This window comes from Orycteropus afer, unplaced genomic scaffold (assembly GCF_000298275.1).
Source record: "Orycteropus afer afer isolate SDZICR_OR568_19922 unplaced genomic scaffold, OryAfe1.0 scaffold00006, whole genome shotgun sequence".
Classification (NCBI taxonomy): domain Eukaryota; kingdom Metazoa; phylum Chordata; class Mammalia; order Tubulidentata; family Orycteropodidae; genus Orycteropus; species Orycteropus afer.
The window spans coordinates 3,935,797-3,954,837 of NW_006921593.1; the positions used below are offsets into that span (position 1 = coordinate 3,935,797).

The 19,041-nt window shown below is 41.8% G+C and overlaps 1 protein-coding gene across 1 annotated transcript in view; it reads left to right on the top strand.

The window, feature by feature from the left end:
* The window catches only part of GTF2I (general transcription factor IIi), a 108,454-nt gene that overhangs the window by 10,901 nt on the left and 78,512 nt on the right, over nucleotides 1-19,041 (top strand). Inside the window, exons 3-7 of the mRNA XM_042780966.1 lie at nucleotides 6,756-6,890; nucleotides 9,330-9,513; nucleotides 9,684-9,712; nucleotides 16,428-16,482; nucleotides 17,117-17,160. Coding sequence (XP_042636900.1) covers nucleotides 6,756-6,890; nucleotides 9,330-9,513; nucleotides 9,684-9,712; nucleotides 16,428-16,482; nucleotides 17,117-17,160 — 447 coding nt within the window. The remainder of the gene's footprint in view (nucleotides 1-6,755; nucleotides 6,891-9,329; nucleotides 9,514-9,683; nucleotides 9,713-16,427; nucleotides 16,483-17,116; nucleotides 17,161-19,041) is intronic.

Here is a 19,041-nt window from a genome sequence, read left to right on the forward strand (position 1 = left end):
TCAAGGCTCAGGGGTCCAAGATTATCTTCTGTGTCTGTGTTAATTGGTTTCCCTTTTCTTTGTTGAAGAGGGTCTGTGCAATCCTTTTGCCTAGTCCGCCATCTTGCCCTGCCTCCAAAGTAATTCTTGACCATCTGGTCTCGGAGCTCATTACTCAAGAAGGATGTTTTGAATTTTAAGAGCCAGTCTTTTATTTAGCTAAAAGGTGACCTCAAGGAATCATTTATGTTCTCCAGATTCATCCATGCTGTATTTCTAGGACTAATCATTATTCTTTATGGCTGTGTAGTATTCCATTGTTTGTATGTGCTACATTGTTTTTATTCATCCATTGTTGGACATTGAGGTCCTTTCCTTCTTTTCCCTATTGTGAATAATGCTACAGTGAACATACATGTTCATATGTTTATCTGTATTTCTTTTATTACATATGTAGGGTATATAAGGGGTAGGACTATTTGATCATAAGTGCAAAAACAGCAAGGAGGCCACATGTTCTGACCACCTCTAATCCCACAAGAGGAAGGCAGAATCACCATCAGTAGCACAAGGCCTATTGCTGCAAGGCCAGACATGCTGCCTCCCTCCAGCCCTTTCACCAACCGTTCCTCCCAAAGCACCCACCACCTCTCTCCTGGGTTCGATAATTCGCTGCGGTGGCCACACAGAGCTCACAGATTATGGAGTTTATTAGGGAAGCACCAGGCTACAATTCAAGTTCGGGAAAAACGCTCAGTCTCTCTCCCAGCCCACCATCCCTCAGCCAACAGTCTCTCAGTCTCTCCCCCAGCAGTGCATGTCCCTCGGTGTCTTACTCAGCAATGCGTGTCTCTTGTGTCTCTTTCCCAGCAGCACGTCTCTTTCTAGGGCATGTGTCTCTTTCAGCAGTACGTCTTCCTCAACCAGCAGTCAGAGAGAGTTCTGCCTCTAGGAGGCCTCCTTTTGAGCTTGGCGGAGTGGCCAAACCAACCAATCATAACAACAGAATTCTAAGCACCTGAGAGTGAGCCTCCCATAACATTGTATTGTGGCACGCCCAACAGAAAAGCCCAGGTAGATAACATTTACAATCAGGAGCTCGCAGTTGCTCATTCTACCACTGAGTTTACAATGACTTATGCGTAGAAAAGCCATACTAAGGAATTGACTACACTGCAATACGTTAATTGTGTTTCTAAGAGAGTTTACAGAGCAAATGAGTTTTCCATTGAAGGATTCATACACATTTGGTTTCATGTCATTGACTGCAGTCCCCTTCACGTAACACCACTTATCTCATACCCTCCTTTTGTTTCTCATTTCCATTCATCCTTCTTTCCTAACCTTTCCTGCCTCTGGCTGTGATCTTGAATGATTGATTGTTCTAAGGAGAGCATAGCTCCCTAGTGTTATTGTTCACCTTGTAGACTTGTCTACATGTCTGTAAGTGTTTGGCGAAAAGTGTTTGGCTGAATATTGACTCATGGGAGGTCCAAAGGGTAACGAAGGGCCATACTCTTGGGGGTTCCACCAGTCTCTATCCGGCCAGTAAGGCTGATCTTTTTAATTATTTTTTTTCCCTCTCACTTGATCCGAGATCTATTAATGTGATCCTGTTTAGAGTGATTGGTAATGGTAGACGGGCAATATCTAGTTCTTCTGGTCTCGGGGTCATGGAGGCTGGGGTTTACGTGGTCCATTAGTCCTTTGGACTAATTATTTCTGTGTGTCTTTGATTTTCTTGACTCTCCTTTGCTCTGGACATGTAGAGATCAGTAGTTGTACTGTAAATGGCTGTCTATTTCTAACTTTCTGACGAAGTGCTGTGCCATTTTCTGTAGTGGTTGTACCGTTTTATAATCCCACCAACAGTGGTCAAGGGCTCTTATCTCCCCACATCCTTGCCAGCATTTTTTTTGTTTTTTAATCAGTGCCATTTTTGCTGGGTTGACATGGTGTCTCATTGTAATTTTCTTTCATTAAATTTTATTTATTTTATTGTTGTGGAGAATATGCACAGCAAAGTATATACCAGTTTGACAGTTTATACTTACACAGTTCAGTGACTTTGATTATATTCTTTGAGTTGTGCAACCATTCTCACCTTTTCTGAGTTGTTCCTCCCCTATTAACAAATTCACTGCCCTGTAAAGTTCCTATCTAATCTTTTGAATTGCTGTTGTAAATTTGATCCCGTGGTTCTTAAAAGAGCATAATACACAAGCGTAGTGTCCATAAGAAGTTGAAACTCTGTTCTGCATTTTCACCCTTTTGAGCATCTGTGGAATATTTGATCAAAATGTTCATTAATGGTAGTCGGACACCATCACGTTTTCTGGTCTCATGGCAAAGGAGGCAGTTGATCGTGGAGGCAGTTAGCCGTACATCCCATATTACTCTTTTATTCCTGACTCTCTTCTTCCTCTGTTCTGGAAGAATAGAGACCAGATGTACCTTAGATGACCGCTTGCAAGCTTTTAAGACCCTAGGCACTTTGCAGTGAATTAGGAGGTAGAACCAAAAAACTAAACATGTTATTAAGACAATTAACTGGGTTGTCCCATGAAACCATGACCCTGCACCTCCACACTGACGAACCAAATCCTGTGACGTGGTTGGTTGTACAGGAACAGCCTGAGCAGCTACTTTTTTTTTTTTTAAACTGTTGTGACTATTTTATCACACAACTTTTGCCAGTTCAGCTTTTTACAGGTGTACAGTTTGCAATTGCAGTAATTGGCTGTTCAACCCTACCCTTAATCAGTGCAACTTTTCTGTCACCCTTAGTCCCCCCTTTTCTGTCTCCTTTCTACTCCTGGTAACCACTAATAAACTTTGGCCTTTAAACGTCTGCCTTTTCTTGTCTTTTTATATAAGTGACATCAAAATCTTTGTCCTTTTGTGATTGGCTTTTTTGTTCAGCATGTCTTCCACCTCTCTCCACACTGTAGCATGTATCCAGACTTCATATTTCCTGCTGGCTGAGTAGTATTCCATTGTATGTACATACCATAGTTTATTTATCCATTCCCCTGTTGACGGGCGTTTCGGTTGCTTCTGCCTTTTGGCTATTGTGAATAGTGCTGCAATGAACATTAATGTGCAAGACTCTGTTTGAGTGTCCACTTTGAAGTCTATCCTCTATGTACCTAGGAGTGGAATTGTGGGATTAGTGTGGTAGTTCTGTTTTTAGTTTTTGAGGAACTACCACTCTGGTTTTTACAATACCTGCAGCATTTTGTATTCCACCAGCAGTGGGTAAGGGTTCTAATTATCTCACATCCTCACCAACATTTGTTATTTTCATTTTTTGATCTTAGCCATCCTACTGCGAATATAATGATATGGAGGCTATTTGAATGTTCTCTTTGGTGAAAGGGCTATTAAAGATCATTTGACCATTTTATGATTGGGTTATTTATCTTGTTGTTGTTATATTGTCCAAGTTTTATATATATTTTTATTAAATTCCTGTTGGATACTTGGTTTCTGAAGACATTCTCTCAGCTGGTAGCTTGTCTTTTCACTTTTTTTTTTTTTTGGTTAAGTCTTTGGATGAACAAAAGTCTTAGTTTCTCTTTTGCTGTTGTTGCTTTTGTTATTATATTTGATACTCCATTGTTGAAAGCTAGACCTGATCATTGTAGTATTGATTTTCATGTCTCTAATGGTTAATGGGGAGCTCTGGTAACATAGTGGCTAAGACACTTGCCTGCTAACCAGACGGCTGGCGGTTCAAACCCACCAGCCACTCCTCGGAAGGAAGGTTGGGCAATCCTACTTCCGTAGTGATACTGCCTCGGAAACCCAAGGAGGGGTCGCTATGAGTCGGGTTTGACTCTACAGCACATAACAACAACAGTGGTTAATGAGGGAGCCCTGGTGGCGTAGTGCCTAAGGCACTTGACTGCTAACCAGAAGGCTGGAGGTTCAAACCCACCAGCCACTCCCCGGAAGGAAGATTGGGCAATCAACTTTCATAGTGATTGCACCTCGGAAACCCAAGGAGGGGTCGCTGTGAGTCAGATGCGACTCAGTGGCACTTAGTTTGGTGTGGTATAGTGGTTAAAGCACTTGGCTGCAAACTGAAAGATCACTGATTAGAACCCACCAACCACTCTGCTGGAAAAAGATGTGGCAGTCTGCTTCCGTAAAGGTTTACAGCTTGTAAACCCTGTGGGGCAGTTGTATTCTCCTAGAGGTTCCTGTGGGGCAGAATTTACTCAATGACAGTGGCTTAATGGCTGATGATTGCAAGTGTATTTTGTGTGTTTGTTGGCTTCTTGAATGCGCTCTTCGGTGAAGAGTCTGTTCATGCCCGCTACCCAGTTTTTAATCAGATTGTCTTTGACCTTGAGTTATGGAAGCTTTCTATGTATTTTAGAGATTAGACTTATACTAGATATTTTGTTCTGAAGATTTTTCCCTGTTTGTAGGTTGTCTTTTGTACTCTTTTGATAAAACTTTTTGATGAGCCAATTATTTAGTTGGGTCACAATTTTCTAATTTTCTTCTATTGTTTTAAAAATTAGGTCCCATAGTTTTGTCACTCAGTTATCTTCTAGGAGCTTTGTAGTTTTAGCTCTAACATTTAGGTCTTTGGTCCATTTTAAATTAATTTTTGTGTGCAGTGTGAGGTACAGAACCTGTTTTAGTTTTCTGCACATGGAAATCGAATTTTGCCAGTACAATTTGTTAAAGACTTTCATTTTCATTGAGTGGACTTTGACCCCTTGTTGTAAACTAGCTGCCTGCAGAAATTGGGTTTATTTCTGAGTTCTCAGTTCTGTCCTGTTGGCTGTGTGCCTGTCACTGAACCAGCACCATGCCATTTGGATTATTGGGGCTGTGTTGTGTATTTTGAGATCAGTGTGAGACCCCTACTTTGTACTTCAGTTTTACTTGGGCTATTTGAGGCCTGGTATTTGTTTCTGTAAATCATTTTGTAGGTATGGAGTAATAAGGGTCTTCTGAAACCTAATCTGTGGGTTTGAGTCAGTTTTTAAAATTGTAGAGAGGAAGTACGAGTCATCCTTGGGGGATTCAGGACAGTGCTGGCCAATAAGTCACACATGTAGTGTAAAATCTGCTAGTTGTCACATTAAAACATGTAAAGAGAAATAGGTGAACTTAATTTTAATGAATGTTTTTACCAAATATGTCTAAAATATTATCATTCCAATAATCAATATAAAAATTAATAATTTGTATATTTCTTCATACAAAGTCTTCACAATCCAGTGCATATCTTAATTTGGCCTGACCTCCTTTCACGTGCTTGGTAGCTGTATGTGTCTAGTAGCTGTTGAACTTTTGGGGCCTAGAATGTTTGTTTGTTATTTTTTTTTTTTTTAATAAATTTTAATTTTTTACAGTAGTTTTAGGTTTGTGGGAAATTTGTTCCCAAAGTACAGAATTGGTCACATACTTCCTTGCCTGCATAATTCCTCTTATTAGCATCATGTTTGTTAAAATTGACAAAGGAATATTGATACAGTTCTAGGAGTTTCATCAGTGTATAGTGTCATGTGTCCACAGTACTATATACAGTCTTGTCCCTGTTCAACAAATGCCCTGAGCTCTACCTCAGGCCCCTCCTGGCCCCTCCCCTCTCTTCCCCCCTTCCTGTTCTCTTCTCTCCTCTCCTCAGAATGTTTTTTGTGGTGACAATATACCCATATTTAAATTTGGTAGCCAATAAATTAGTTTTAGATCCCTTTTCTTCTTAAATTTAATGCTGCTGGCTGCTAATTTGTATTTTATTTTTTTAGTGGCAGCTGCACTTACGCCAGACTTGATCACCATTTCCTATTACTTCTACATTCACCTCATTTCCTCGAGGTTTTTATTTAAAAACCTCCACTTATCCTTTCTGTTTTTGTAACAAATTATAAATATTGGTGCTAAAAGGGCAAGGAGGCAGCATCTTCTGACCTCTTCTAATTTCACAACAGGGGGACAGCATCTCCATCAGCAGCCCAAGGCTGATTCCTGTGAGGCCAGACATGCCACCACCCTCTAGCCTTTTTAGCCACTCTGACATCAGCTATCTCTCCCATGGTACTCGGTACTCTGCTAGGTTTGATCATTTGTTGGCAGTGGCCACACAGAACTCACAGACAGTGTTCACGATTATGGGGTTTATTAGGGAACTAACAAGCTACGACTCAGGTTCAGGAGTGCGCTAAGAATAAAATCATTCCATCAGGACAGTCTCTCCTCTGCTATGCCTCCCTGGTCCTTGGCTTCTTGGCCTGGCCTCTGCCCTGCTTGGGCAAGTGCTACAAAACTCTGAGCTCTGCCAGTAGGTGTACCTGGGTGCACCCACTCCTGCAGCAAGCCTCCGGCCCAAGGACACTTCGCTCTCTCACTGCATGGGCCAGCAAGCCTGGTGCACTGTTTTGTGCCTCTTAGATCCTCAGCCAGTCATCTCTGCCAAGGAGGTCCAGCGCAGGGATCTTGGGTCCAAGGACACACCCCTGTCTGCTTCCAGCTCTAATCTTAATGGCAGCAGGATCCTCTCTTCTGCATCTGGAAAGGCTCATGTTAAGCCCAGCACCATAACAAAAGGGTTTATCCTCCCGTTAGAGTTCCATACACCTTATTTGTGTGGTCCCACCCGGTAATGTGGTGGGAGTCACAAAGACCATGGCTAGAAAAGTCAGGCCAAGTCACCCACTGCACCACAGTTGGCTAGGGTACAGGAAACAGTATTCTTAGTAAAAGCCAGATATTAATCTCTCTGAAATGTATCTTTTACATTGTTTATTTTACAGGTGTTGAAGAAGAAGAAAAGGCTGCAGAGATGAATAAAATGAAATCTACAACCCAGGCCAATCGGATGAGTGTAGATGCTGTAGAAATTGAAACACTCAGAAAAACAGTTGAGGACTATTTCTGTTTTTGCTATGGTAAGATTATACATTTTCATTTTCTACAGGTAGACTACATGATTGATGTAAGAATTCTATAGCACATTTGTACAAATGGAATGGATTAAATCCCAGATCCTGGGTTGATATTAGGAAAGACCGTATGCACCATTTCCATTTTGCAGGAACCCAGAGACAGAGTGAGTCATGCTGTGGAGTTTTTTTTTTTTTTTAATTAGGATTTGGGTGAAGATTTACAGAGTAAATTCACTTTTCATACAGCAGTTCACATATACTTTGTCTCATGTCATTGACCAAAATTTACAATGCAGCAGCTCCCCTCCCACTTCCTCCCCATAGTTACCTCCTCCCAGTGTCCATCCCTTCATACTCTTCTGCACCCTGAGAGGCCTATTGTCTGCCAACCCTGTATATGATCTTGGATACACTCTCCATTTAGACATACATAATTGTTTAGCTTGTTCACCCATCTATCCGTCCCTATACCCATGTTTGCTTTCATTGACAACTCAGTATTGTATTTGCAAAGGGGTTCATATTTGTTGTTTGTACTGCCCATGTAACTCTCTCTGTCTTTCTCATCCTCAATGCTGCCATATTGGTCACTCACATTTGGTACATTGCCCTTCTCTTCACCCAAATCAATCTTTATCTCTATCTATCTAACAGCATTCCCTCCCCTTCCCTCCCACCCCTGGTAACCAACAAAGAAAATGTCCTCCAATATATAAACCTTTCCTTAACTTTCACAATAACGGACTAATACAATATTTGTCCTTTTGTGACTGACTTATTTCGCTCAGCATAATGTCCTCCAAGTTCATCCACGTTATGCGGTGTTTTGCAGATTCTACATTATTCTTTAGCGTTGCATAGTATTCCATTGTGTGAATGTACCAAAGTTTGGTTAGCTGTGGAGTTTTTTTGATGAATGCCCATCTCTCAGTCCCTGCAGAAGCACCTTTTGTTAATCCAATCTCCTGGTTCAACACAGCTTTTTTTTTAAAATGCACAGAACTTCTTTTAGGGAAACAGTCAAAAAGGGAGAATACCGATTGTACTGTGTGGTTTAAAGGCAAAATTGAAGTCTGGAGGATGGGGTTTCTGGCATCTGTGTGGTTCACTGCCTGATGTATATACACACAGGCTCACTGAACACACTCTCGTGAATGGAGATTTTGTTTACCTAGTAAGTTTTCATTGAGAATATCAACCAAAAATTGCCTGATGTTCTGTAGTAATAGTTGGATTTATGAGATTTCCATATTCTAAGCAGAATTATATGTGACAAGATTGTGGTTATACCACATTAGGACTTAAAAGAGAAATGGAAGAGATCAGCTGTTGCTCCCTTCCTTATTTAATTTGCTGTTTATACTTTCTTAGCGATAACCAACCACCTTGAGGGCATGAGTTGCTGGGCTTTGGGGGTGCAGGACCATAGTCTCGGGACATCGATGTCAATTGGCATAGCTTAGTCCACAGAGATAGTGTTCTACGTCCTACTTCAGTGACTGGTGACCGAGTCTTAAAAGCTGGTGAGCAGCTATCCAGGGTACAACTGTTGGTCTTACGCAGAGCAAAGCAGATTGCGGAAAACAAAGGTGCAAGGAGGCAGTCTGTATCGAGCTCATGAAGCCTGGCTTCCACCACCCTGAGACCAGAAGAACTAGATGGTGGCCGGCTACTGCTGCTGACCCCTCTGAGTGGAATCACATTAAGGGGATCCAGATAGAGTGGAGAAAACGTGGAGCGAAACTCACAGTCATAAAAAAATGACCAGGCTTACTGGTCTGATGAACGCTGGCGAAACCTCAACGATGATGGCCCTTAGACATCTTTTAAGCTTAAGAATTAATGTAGCCTCTATGTCTTACCTGGCAGCCAAACGATAGGCCTATAAGGTGAACAGTGATATCAGGAGGGTGTACACTCATTAGAACAATCAGCCATATGAGATCAAGAGGATAGCATTGCCCAGGGATAGAGTTAGGAAGGAGGGAAGGAAGGACGAAGAGTAGGGCTTGGGTACAGGGAGAAAGTGGGAAGAATGCTGGTACTGCATGGGGATTGCAGTAAATGTCACAAAATGGAATTTATGGATTGTTGAATCGAAAACCAGTTTGCTCTGTAAACGTTCACCCAGGTCACGCACACACGCACATGCGTGCAACTGGAAAACAAATTTTTGCTCTAAAAAATACAAATAAATAAAATAAATCATTTGATAAACTTTTCATTTTGGCCCTTTGGATGAGTTCTTGGTTTAAAACTTGTGCTAACATGGGAAGAGTGTCCCATAGTAGTTCAAAGTTGTTTTGACATCAGATATTATATAAAGGCGTGAATGTCATTTGTTAAGCCAGGATAAGTTGAAAATGATTTAATTTTCCTCGCTACCGTTTAATTAAATTTATCCTCTTTCTCCCTCACCCCTGTCTTCACCAATCCCCTCAGGAAAAGCTTTAGGCAAATCAACAGTGGTTCCTGTTCCATATGAGAAGATGCTGAGAGACCAGTCGGCTGTGGTCGTACAGGGGCTTCCTGAAGGAGTTGCCTTCAAACATCCTGAGAATTACGACCTCGCAACCCTGAAGTGGATCCTGGAGAACAAAGCAGGGATTTCATTCATCATTAAGAGGTGAAGTGCTTCTCCCTTCCCACCCCAGCAGTTTATTCATATAAGTTAAATAGCTTATTTTTGTATATTTTTAAGATTCTTGTTTAAACGTAAAAGTCATTCAAATTGTTTTTGTACCATAATTTTGTCTTCTGTATTCATACGTAGTTTTTTATTCTGTTTTAACGCAGACCTTTTCTAGAGCCAAAGAAGCACCTGGGTAAGTTTTTGCTCCGTGGCGGCTGGTGTGCTGCTCAGCCTGTTGGGTCGGATTCTCATGATTGCTCTTACTTTGCTGGTTGGGGAGGTACTGTGAGCGGTGTTGGGGTAGATCATTACAGCATTTGTATAAGTGAAGGAAAGCTTTGCTGAGCTGCACTGGAGACTTGCTTCCAGCTCTGCTGTGTGCCAGAGGATGTACTTGAGGTCTCATGTTTGCAACACGTGAGGTCACATACTGGCACTGCCCTCGTGTCCTGGGGTCTGATTTACCTGGTGTTCCCCGAACACTAGTCAGACGGAAGGCATAATTGTGTGTAGCCATCGAAGCTTTTGAGTGCTGTCTAATGGAAAAAAATGAGAAGTGTTCATGAAGTGACCACAGGAGGAGGCCACCCTAGTTCAGAGAAGCGGTTCAGGGGGAGGCTGTGTGGGAGGGAGCGCTGTGAGGGAGGGGGCGCTGTGAGGGAGGGGGCGGTAGGTGGGAGGGAGCGCCATGCGAGCTCTTTGGAAGGAGGATTTGTCTGTAATTCAGGAGGGAGTTCATGTGAAGAAGGCAATTAAGATGGGCAGTTAAAAGAATAAGGAGGATTTGAGCAGTTTGAGCCTTTTGGGAAGTTCCATTTGATGGGAAAAAACCATATTCGTAAGAGTGGCACCCTTTGAGCCGAGTGTGGTTGAGGCTGTGGAAGGGAAACAACTGGCATCACTAGCAGCCATGTCAGACTGGAAGGACAGCGTTATTAGACACACGCGTACATACATGCACACACACACAAGCACACAGTTTGCACTGTTCACCAGCCGTTGTTTCGGTCTCATCATGAAAAGTTCATTTTCTTACCAACTCTTCTGAGGTATAATTGGCTTACCATAAAATTTACCCGATTTTTAAGTGTACTACTTGCTGATTTTAAGTAAATTTACAGAGTTTTGTAGCCATCACCCCAGTCTAAGTTTAGAACATTTTCATCACTCCCCATATGTCTTCTTTCTTCAATATTATGCAGGTGGCATGGCATATACAGCCTGTATCCTGTTGGCTCTTTTTTATCCACCTGGTTCTGTGAGGTTCATCTAGACTTGGGGGGTATATCCATGGTTTCTGTCTTTTTATTACTTAGTGATAAGTATTCCATTGTGTGAATACACCATCATTTGTTGATCCATTCACCGGTTGAGGGACAGTTAGATTGCTCCCACTTTTTCTTTTTTATCCATAATGTGCTGTGAGCTTAAACATGAAAGTTGTGGTTTAGATACCCGCTTTTATTGCTCGGGTCTATACTAAGAACAATTTCTGTATCCAGGAGTAAATTTACTTTCACCATTTAAGAAACTCCCAGATTGTTTTCCAAAGTGGTCCCCCCATTTTCTGTATGTTCTCAGCAGTGCCTGGGGGTCCCAGGTTCTCCACATTCTGGCCCACTGTTCTATAGTTTGTTTTGTTTTTTCTTCTTAAAAGATAAGCTTTTATTAAAGGTCTTAACTGATCAGCATCCCAAGTCCATTTCAAGTTGCTGAGGAGATGCTGTTACGCAGTAGGGGCTGGCTGAGGCATGGCAGAGGGCTTTGGCTTCCCACCTTTCTGCTCTGAGGTGGGATGGTGGGCACTCTCTCATCTTTGGGTTCCAGAATGCTCACTTGGTCGGGCACAGGCTTTTTAGGGGCAGTCATGGCACTTGAGGCCCAGGGCAGCATGGTCTTCACTCTGATGCCTAGAATACCCTGTCTTAGCAGCACATGGCCCACAGTTGTGTCAACATAGTGGTTAACAGGGTCCCCACTGGAGCATCAGACCATCCACAAGTTTCATGGATTGAGCTTTCTATCCTCGGCGTTTCCCAGACACCGTGGCCTCGTGGCTGTGGGCCCCGTTCTCCGTGATGAACCACAGCACACCGTCCACGTAGCAGGCCCTCCTGCACAGCAAGTCCTCCTAGGAGTTTGTGATGCCAACGCTGCTGGACAGTGGCGCATAGACCTTTTTAGCAAACAGCTCCCCAGTGCCCTCGGGGAAGCCAAATCTCTTTTGAACCATAGCGGTCAATTCCTAGATCCGCCAGCCCTTCTCACCAAGAATATTCTGCATCCTGGTGGCTAGGTTAAAGATTTCTGTCCTGGTTGGTGCACCTCGAATTTCACCTTCAGAGTAACCATCTTCAGCCAGCTCCTGAGTGAGAAACTCATTCTGTTCAACTTTGAGGTGGTGTCAGTGACACCCTTCCTCTTGGAAATTTGCACCACTGTCTCTGCCATCCACTGCCCAGAGGGAAGGCTAAAGGCTGTTCTTGTCATTTTTCTTTTATGTTTTAAATAGTTTTATTGTTAGATAATAACGTATGATAACAGTCACCCATTTATAGTACATCATAGTTTTTATTATATTTAGAGTTGTGCAACCATCACCGTAATCTGATTTTAGAGTATTTTTATTTAAAAAGGAAACCTTCTGCCCATTAGCTATTCCCTATTCCAGCCCCTTGTACCGCACCCCTCTCCCTCTCCCACTAGCCCCATAGACAGCTACTAATAATCTATAGTCTTGTCTCTAAAGTTTCCTTTTCTGAGCATTTCATATAAATAGGATCATCTGATGTGGAGGTTTTCTGTTTGGCTTCTTAACATCTTGTTTCATGTGGTTTTTCTATGTTGTGGCATATATAAATGGCTCATAACTTTTTAGTGCTGAATACCATTCCATTGTATGGATATGCCACCTTTTTAAAAATCCATCCACCAGTTGATGGACATTTGGGTGGTTTCCATTTTGGGGGGCTGTTACGAATAATGCTGCTGTAAACATTCCACATATGTGTCTTTGTGTGAGAGTACTTTTTTGGGTCCTACATTAACTCTTGCCTATGCCAAGAAATTTGGAAGGCAGCTACCTGACCAACTGACTGGAAGAGATCCATTTTTGTGCCCATTCCAAAGAAATATGATCCAACAGAATGCGGAAATTATTGAACAATATCATCAATATCACACACAAGTAAAATTTTACTGAAAATTCAGAAATATTTGCAGCAGTACCTTGACAGGGAACTGCCAGAAATTCAAGCTGGATTTAGAACAGGATGTGGAGTGAGGAGTATCACTGCTGATAATCAGATGGATCTTGGCTGAAAGCAGAGAATACCAGAACATTGAGAAGACTAGGAACTCCAGAACACTAAATTGTGCTCATGAGGAACCTGTCATAGACCAGGAGGCTGTCTTTTGAGCAGAGCAAAGAGATACTGCATGGTCTAAGATCAGGAAAGGTGTCCATCAGGGTTGTATCCTTTCACAGTTCTACTCAGTTTGTATGCTGAGCAAATAATCTCGAGAAGCTATATTATATTAAAAAGAACACAACATCAGCCTTGCAGGAATACTAATCAGTAACCTGCAGTGTGCAGACGACACAACCCTTGCTTGGTGAAAGCAAAGAGGACTTTGAAGCCCTTACTGATGAAAATCAAGACCATAGCCTTCAGTATGGATTATACCACAACATAAAAATCTTCACAATTAGACCAATAAGAAACGTCATGATAAACGGAGAGAAAAGATCGACATCGATGATTTCATTTTGCTTGGATCCACAGGCAACACCCATGGAAGCAGAAGCCAAGAAATCAGATGATTTGTTACATTGGCCTGATTTGCTATAAAAGACCTCTTCAAAGTATTAAAAAGCAAAGATGTTACTTTGAGAACTAAGATGCACCTGGACTCAATCCATGGTATTTTCAGTCACCTTATATGAATAAGGAAGATTGAAGAAGAAGAATTGATGCATATGAATCATGGTGTTGCCAAAAAATACTGCATATGCCATGAACTGCCAGAAGGATGAGCAAATCTGTCTTGGAAGAAGTACAGCCAGAATGCGCCTTAGTTTTTGAGCAGTAGGCACACTGGTTTCCATAGTGGCTGTACCATTTTGTATTTCCGCCAGCAATGGATAAACTCAAGAAAACAAACCAAACCCACTGCCACTGAGTCAGTTCTGACTCATGACCTTGTAGGACAGAGTAGCCCCATAGGGTTTCCAAGGCTGTAAATCTTTACAGAAATTGACCGCCCCACTTTCTCCTGCATTGCTGCTGGTGGGTTCAAACTGCCGACCTTTTGGTTAACAGCTAGATGCCTTAATCACGTAATCACCAGAGCTCCTTAGCAATGGGTGTGGTTCCAATTTTCCCACATCTTTATCAGCACTTGTTATTTTCTGTTGCTTTGTCTTAGTCATCCTAGTGGGAGTGATTTTCATCTATGATGGCTAATGACATCGTGCACGGTATCTTGTGTCAGTGTAAGGCTTTAAATTCATCTGTTTGCGATGTGACTGTCCATTTGTTTCCATGGAATTTTGGGGAAGGGTATCTGGTAGCATAGTGGTTACGACACTTACCTGCTAACCAGACGGCTGGCGGTTCAAACCCACCAGCCACTCCTCGGAAGGAAGGTTGGGCAGTCCTACTTCCGTAGTGATACTGCCTCGGAAACCCAAGGAGGGGTCGCTATGAGTCGGGTTTGACTCGACGGCACATAACAACAACAACAGCAACAATCTATCTTGTAGTTGAATTGATTGGCATCTTTGCTGACACTGTTGTTGTTGTTATGTGCCATTGAGTCAGACCCGACCCACAGCGATGTAGTGACGGAAGTAGATTGCCCCATCTTCCTTCCGGGGAGTGGCTGTTGGGTTTGAATCGCCAGCCTTCTGGTTAGCAGTCAAGTGCCTTAGCCACTGTGCTACCAGAGCTCCCATTGCTGACACTAGCTTCCACGTAACGGAACGTGTTGTATGCGGATAACAGAATGTGATTCTTCCTTTCCATGCTGGTGGCCTGCTACTCTTTTTGCTCTGGCTGGAACGTGGGGCACAGAATTGAATGTAAGTGTCAGTAGCAGACCTGCTCTCAGTGTTAGGAAGAAAGCATTGTTTTTACCATTAAGTATGATGTGAGCTGTGGTTTTTTTTTTTTTTTTTTTTTAAATACATCCTTTATGGTATTGAGAATGGAAAGACTGATGCATGTATTTTAGTAGACTAATTTTTTTAAAAGCACTTTCAGTTTTACAGAAAAATTTTGCAGAAAGTGCAGAGATCCTATTTCCCCTGCATCCTGACGTCATTTCTCCTATTAACATCTTGCATTTCTGTGGAACTTTTGTTACAATTGATAAGTCAAAATTGATAAATTATTTATTAACTAAAGTCCACAGTTTATGTTAGGGTTCACAATTTCTGTTGTATAAAACAACAAAAAACTTTTTTTACCCTGATATTTAATTTAAAATCTAGAAGTTTTTGTGCTTAGTATATTTTTCCCTGAAGTGTCCTTGGTTGACCTAATGTGCCTTTTCTATTTTGTCTAGTGCTTTATTCTTGAAACATAATTTGAAACTTTGGATTGTCAATTAAAGAGTAGTTCCAGAGTAGCCCAGTTGTTGCACATGGATGCTTTAAATGGGTCGGTTTTAAGGGCTTAAACACAGCTTTTTGCTGTGCCAGTTCTGGAAGTGTATAAAAAGAAGACTTTATTGAGGTATAATCGATACACAATAAACAGCACATGTTTAAAGTGTACAATACAACTTTTACACTTAACAATGAGAAGCCATCACTGCAAAAAAGACAATGAATATATCTATCACACGCCCCCCACCACCGAAGATTGCCTCCTGCCCTTTTTAGTCCCTCTCTCCTGATCTTATCCACTCAGGGAACTGTGCAGTCATTGATTTTCTTGTTACTGTAGATTTGTTGGCATTTTCTAGGTTTTTAAATAAATGGAATCATACAGTGTCTTGCTGGTTGGCTTCTGTTTTTGCGATTCTGCGAGTTGCTGCATGTATCAGTGGTTAGTTCTTTTTATTTCTGGTTTACATTCCATTGTATAGCTGCATCACAGTTTGTTTATTCTTTTCCCTATGGATAGCCATTTGGGTTATTTCCGTTTCTTGTTGTAAGTAAAGCTGCTGTGGTGAATGGTGCAGTGCAGGTCTTGGTCTGGATGTATGTGTTCCCATTTCTTTTGGAGAATACCTGAAACTGGATCATAAAATTGGTTTCTGACGCTTTAAGAAATTACCAAATTAGTGTTTGAAGTGATTGTATGTGTTCCACCAATAATTGTTGTAGTCAGATTTTTGGTTTTTTTCTTTCTGTAATTTTTAATGAAAGCATGGAATTCACTATTTAAAAGTGTTCATGTAGTGGTTATTGGTATTTTCACAAGGTCTGCAACCATCCCCGCTGTCTAACTCCAGAATATTTTCATCCCCTTAAAAACCAACCCTGGAGCTTGGTCGGCAGCCCTCCGTTCCGTTCCAGTTTTCTAAGCCTGATACGTTCTTGAAGGCACAGAAGTGTCATCGTTCTCATCGGCAAAGTCTTGCCTTGTTTCTACCTTCTCAGAAAAGTAGTATGATCTGCGGTTACGACTTTCTGTACATTTCCTTTTCCATTGAAGCGAAGGTGCTGGTGGTGGGAAAGGGGAACTGCTCAGTGATTGTTACCCCGGCTTACCTTCTTTACGGGGGAGGGACAAGTGTTTTATAACTAACGTAACATTTATTTTACAATGACCCACAGCTGGGAGCCTCCTTCCTTCAGTTTAGTCTGTTATTTAAACTGTTTGGAGATACTAGTCATTTGAAAGAACTGAGAAAGCCTAACGTAATTTTTTGGGTTTCTTTGTTTTTTTGGTTTGTAGGTGGTCGTGTGATGGTAACAGATGCTGAAAGGTCGATACTGTCTTCGGGTGGCAGGTAAAGCACGCTTCTCCCAGCACAGACGGACTTCCGCGTTGACAAAGATGATGATGATTAGAGTATTAGGAGTCACACGTCTCAGAGGTCAATACGCAGCTGAATCACTGGGGAGCTTGTGAAAATACAGCTTCTGCTGACTTAGCCCGGTTCTGCCAGCACTGACGGACCTTCCACATCTGACAGATAATGAGTAGAATGTTAGGAGTCACTGTCTCCGAGTGCAGTGTGCAGCTGAACTGAACATGGGGGAGCTTCTGGTGACTTAGGTCTGAGATGGGGCTTGCGGTCCTGCTTGTGTAGTGAATTCCTTGGTGAAGCGCTGAGGCTGTTACCTGGTGACCCCACTGAACGAGAGGGCGTGTGGTAAAGTGGGACGTGAAGGTTAATATGCTGCCCTTTCGTTTGGTTACTACTCACCCAGCCCCCACCCCGCCGGCCAAGAGGTTGATTTGGAATTAAAGTACTGCCATCAGTTGACAACTCTAGTTCACACAAGATACAATTAGGTAAATTTTAAGTTTGAGTCAGTTTTGCACTCAGCTAGGTCTGGTGAGTAATTTTATCATTTAAAAATAAAATGTGTGGCTTGCGTCATCGCACAGTTTGGTAAGGGCTTTCCTTCTTCTTTCAGCTGTGGTCCCATCAAAGTGAAAACGGAGCCCACTGAAGATTCTGGTATGTACTGATGCTCATAGAATCAGTTACAGTAGGTAAGGTCATTCTTTCTTAATTTCAATGGTTATATTTTGATCCATTACTTATGGTTTTGCTTCGTTAGAACTCATTAACCTAACTGTGATCAGTGTCACAATAAATAAATAATTTCAGTAAAACTCAGAAAGCCACTTGGTTTTCGTAAATGGTAGTCAAATGCTTTTTGCTAATGAAACATATTTGTAGATAAAATTTTAAAATTTATTTGTGTTTTTTAAGAAGTTTTAAAGTTCTCTGTTTAGGTGTATACTCCATTTTGGGTTAACTTGTGTGTGGTGTGAGGGGAGGGGATAAATTTATCTTTTCGCATGCTGATAAGCATTTGTTTGTCTGAAAAAGACCCTCCTTCCTAATTGAATGGCTTTTGTCAAAAATCAGTTGCCTGTGATCCTTCTGCGCTCCCACTTCTGTTCATTGAGCTGTCTGTCAGTCCTGACACCAGAACCAAGCTGAAGTTCATAGCTTTAACATTCGCCTTTAGGTGCTATCTGTTAAATGATGGAGAATGAGGTGTGTTTTTTTTTTTAAAAAAAACTATTTTACCGTTCACCTATGTTTCCCACTTTTCCATATACTTAAATTGATTTTCACTGTTAAGTTCCTTCAGAGCTGAACACAATTTTGGACTGACTGACTTAACATTTTTTTTTCTCGCTGTGTGCCGCTCCTACAACACAAATGCTTTTGGGTTTTTTTAAGGAGCTTATTGTTCTTAAATTGGTTGCTTGCTCAGTTTTATCAAAATCATTTTTTGTTATCTCAGGTCTGTTTGAAGAGTCAGAACTAAGGCAAACCTCATTTACTATTACCACTATTGTATTTTATACTTGGCGATTTGTGATTTTATTCTTGGTGATTGGCGAGGTAAGAAGGATATTTACAGTATTTACTTATTTAAGGCATATATACGCTGTACGATACCGGCCCCAGGCTGTAGAGGCCCCAGAGTTGCCGGGTGTGTGTAGCGTAGTCCACACCATTGCAGAATGAGTGACCGTCTCCTGTGCTGGCCTCGTGGCAGAGGAGGGGGCCAGTTTGCACTTCCTAGGAGCCTCTCTGAGACTGGAAATGTCTCATTCCTCTTCACATTCTAATTGACCCTTGTCTTTATGATTGCATTGACACATTTATTTCTGTTTTGTACATGTTTGTAAATCATCTTGACTTTGGCCAATGAGATCCACTTGAAGATGTCCCCTGTGGACTTTTATGGCTCTTTTGTCCTTTGAGAATGTCATCTTTTTTGAGAACTTGTGTTTTTACTTTCTTGTACAAGATAGACCAGCTTGATCTTGGATCTCTCTAACCCAGCCCTTCTGTCACCATTGCCCCTAGCAGTCCTGGTTCCTTTTAGTGGAGAGTGGGTTTAAGAGATGTTGATCCTGGGTGTGCCCACTGCTGTTGGAGTGTCATTGTTGCTGAGTGGACAAAGGCTAGGGAATGTCTGTGTGGGTGTTTCCATACACATAAATGTAGGCATGTGCATATTCACCTGTGCACATAAATCTACGTTTATTTATTCATGCATAATAAAAGCCACAAGCCCTAAAACCCCCAGAATTTTTTCCACTCCCTTTCCATATTTATAATTCTCCTCTTTTACAGTGACAATCAAGAAACTCAGATATCTTCAGTTTATTTCTTTATACCCTGTATGTAATCCATGGGAGCTCTGGTGGCATAGTGCCTAAGGCGTTTGACTGCTAACCAGAAGGCTGGCAGTTCAAACCCACCAGCCACTCCTTGGAAGGAAGACTGGGCAATCTACTTCCATAGTGATACTGCCTCGGAAACTCAAGGAGGGGTCGCTATGAGTCAGATCCGACTTGACAGCAGTGAGTT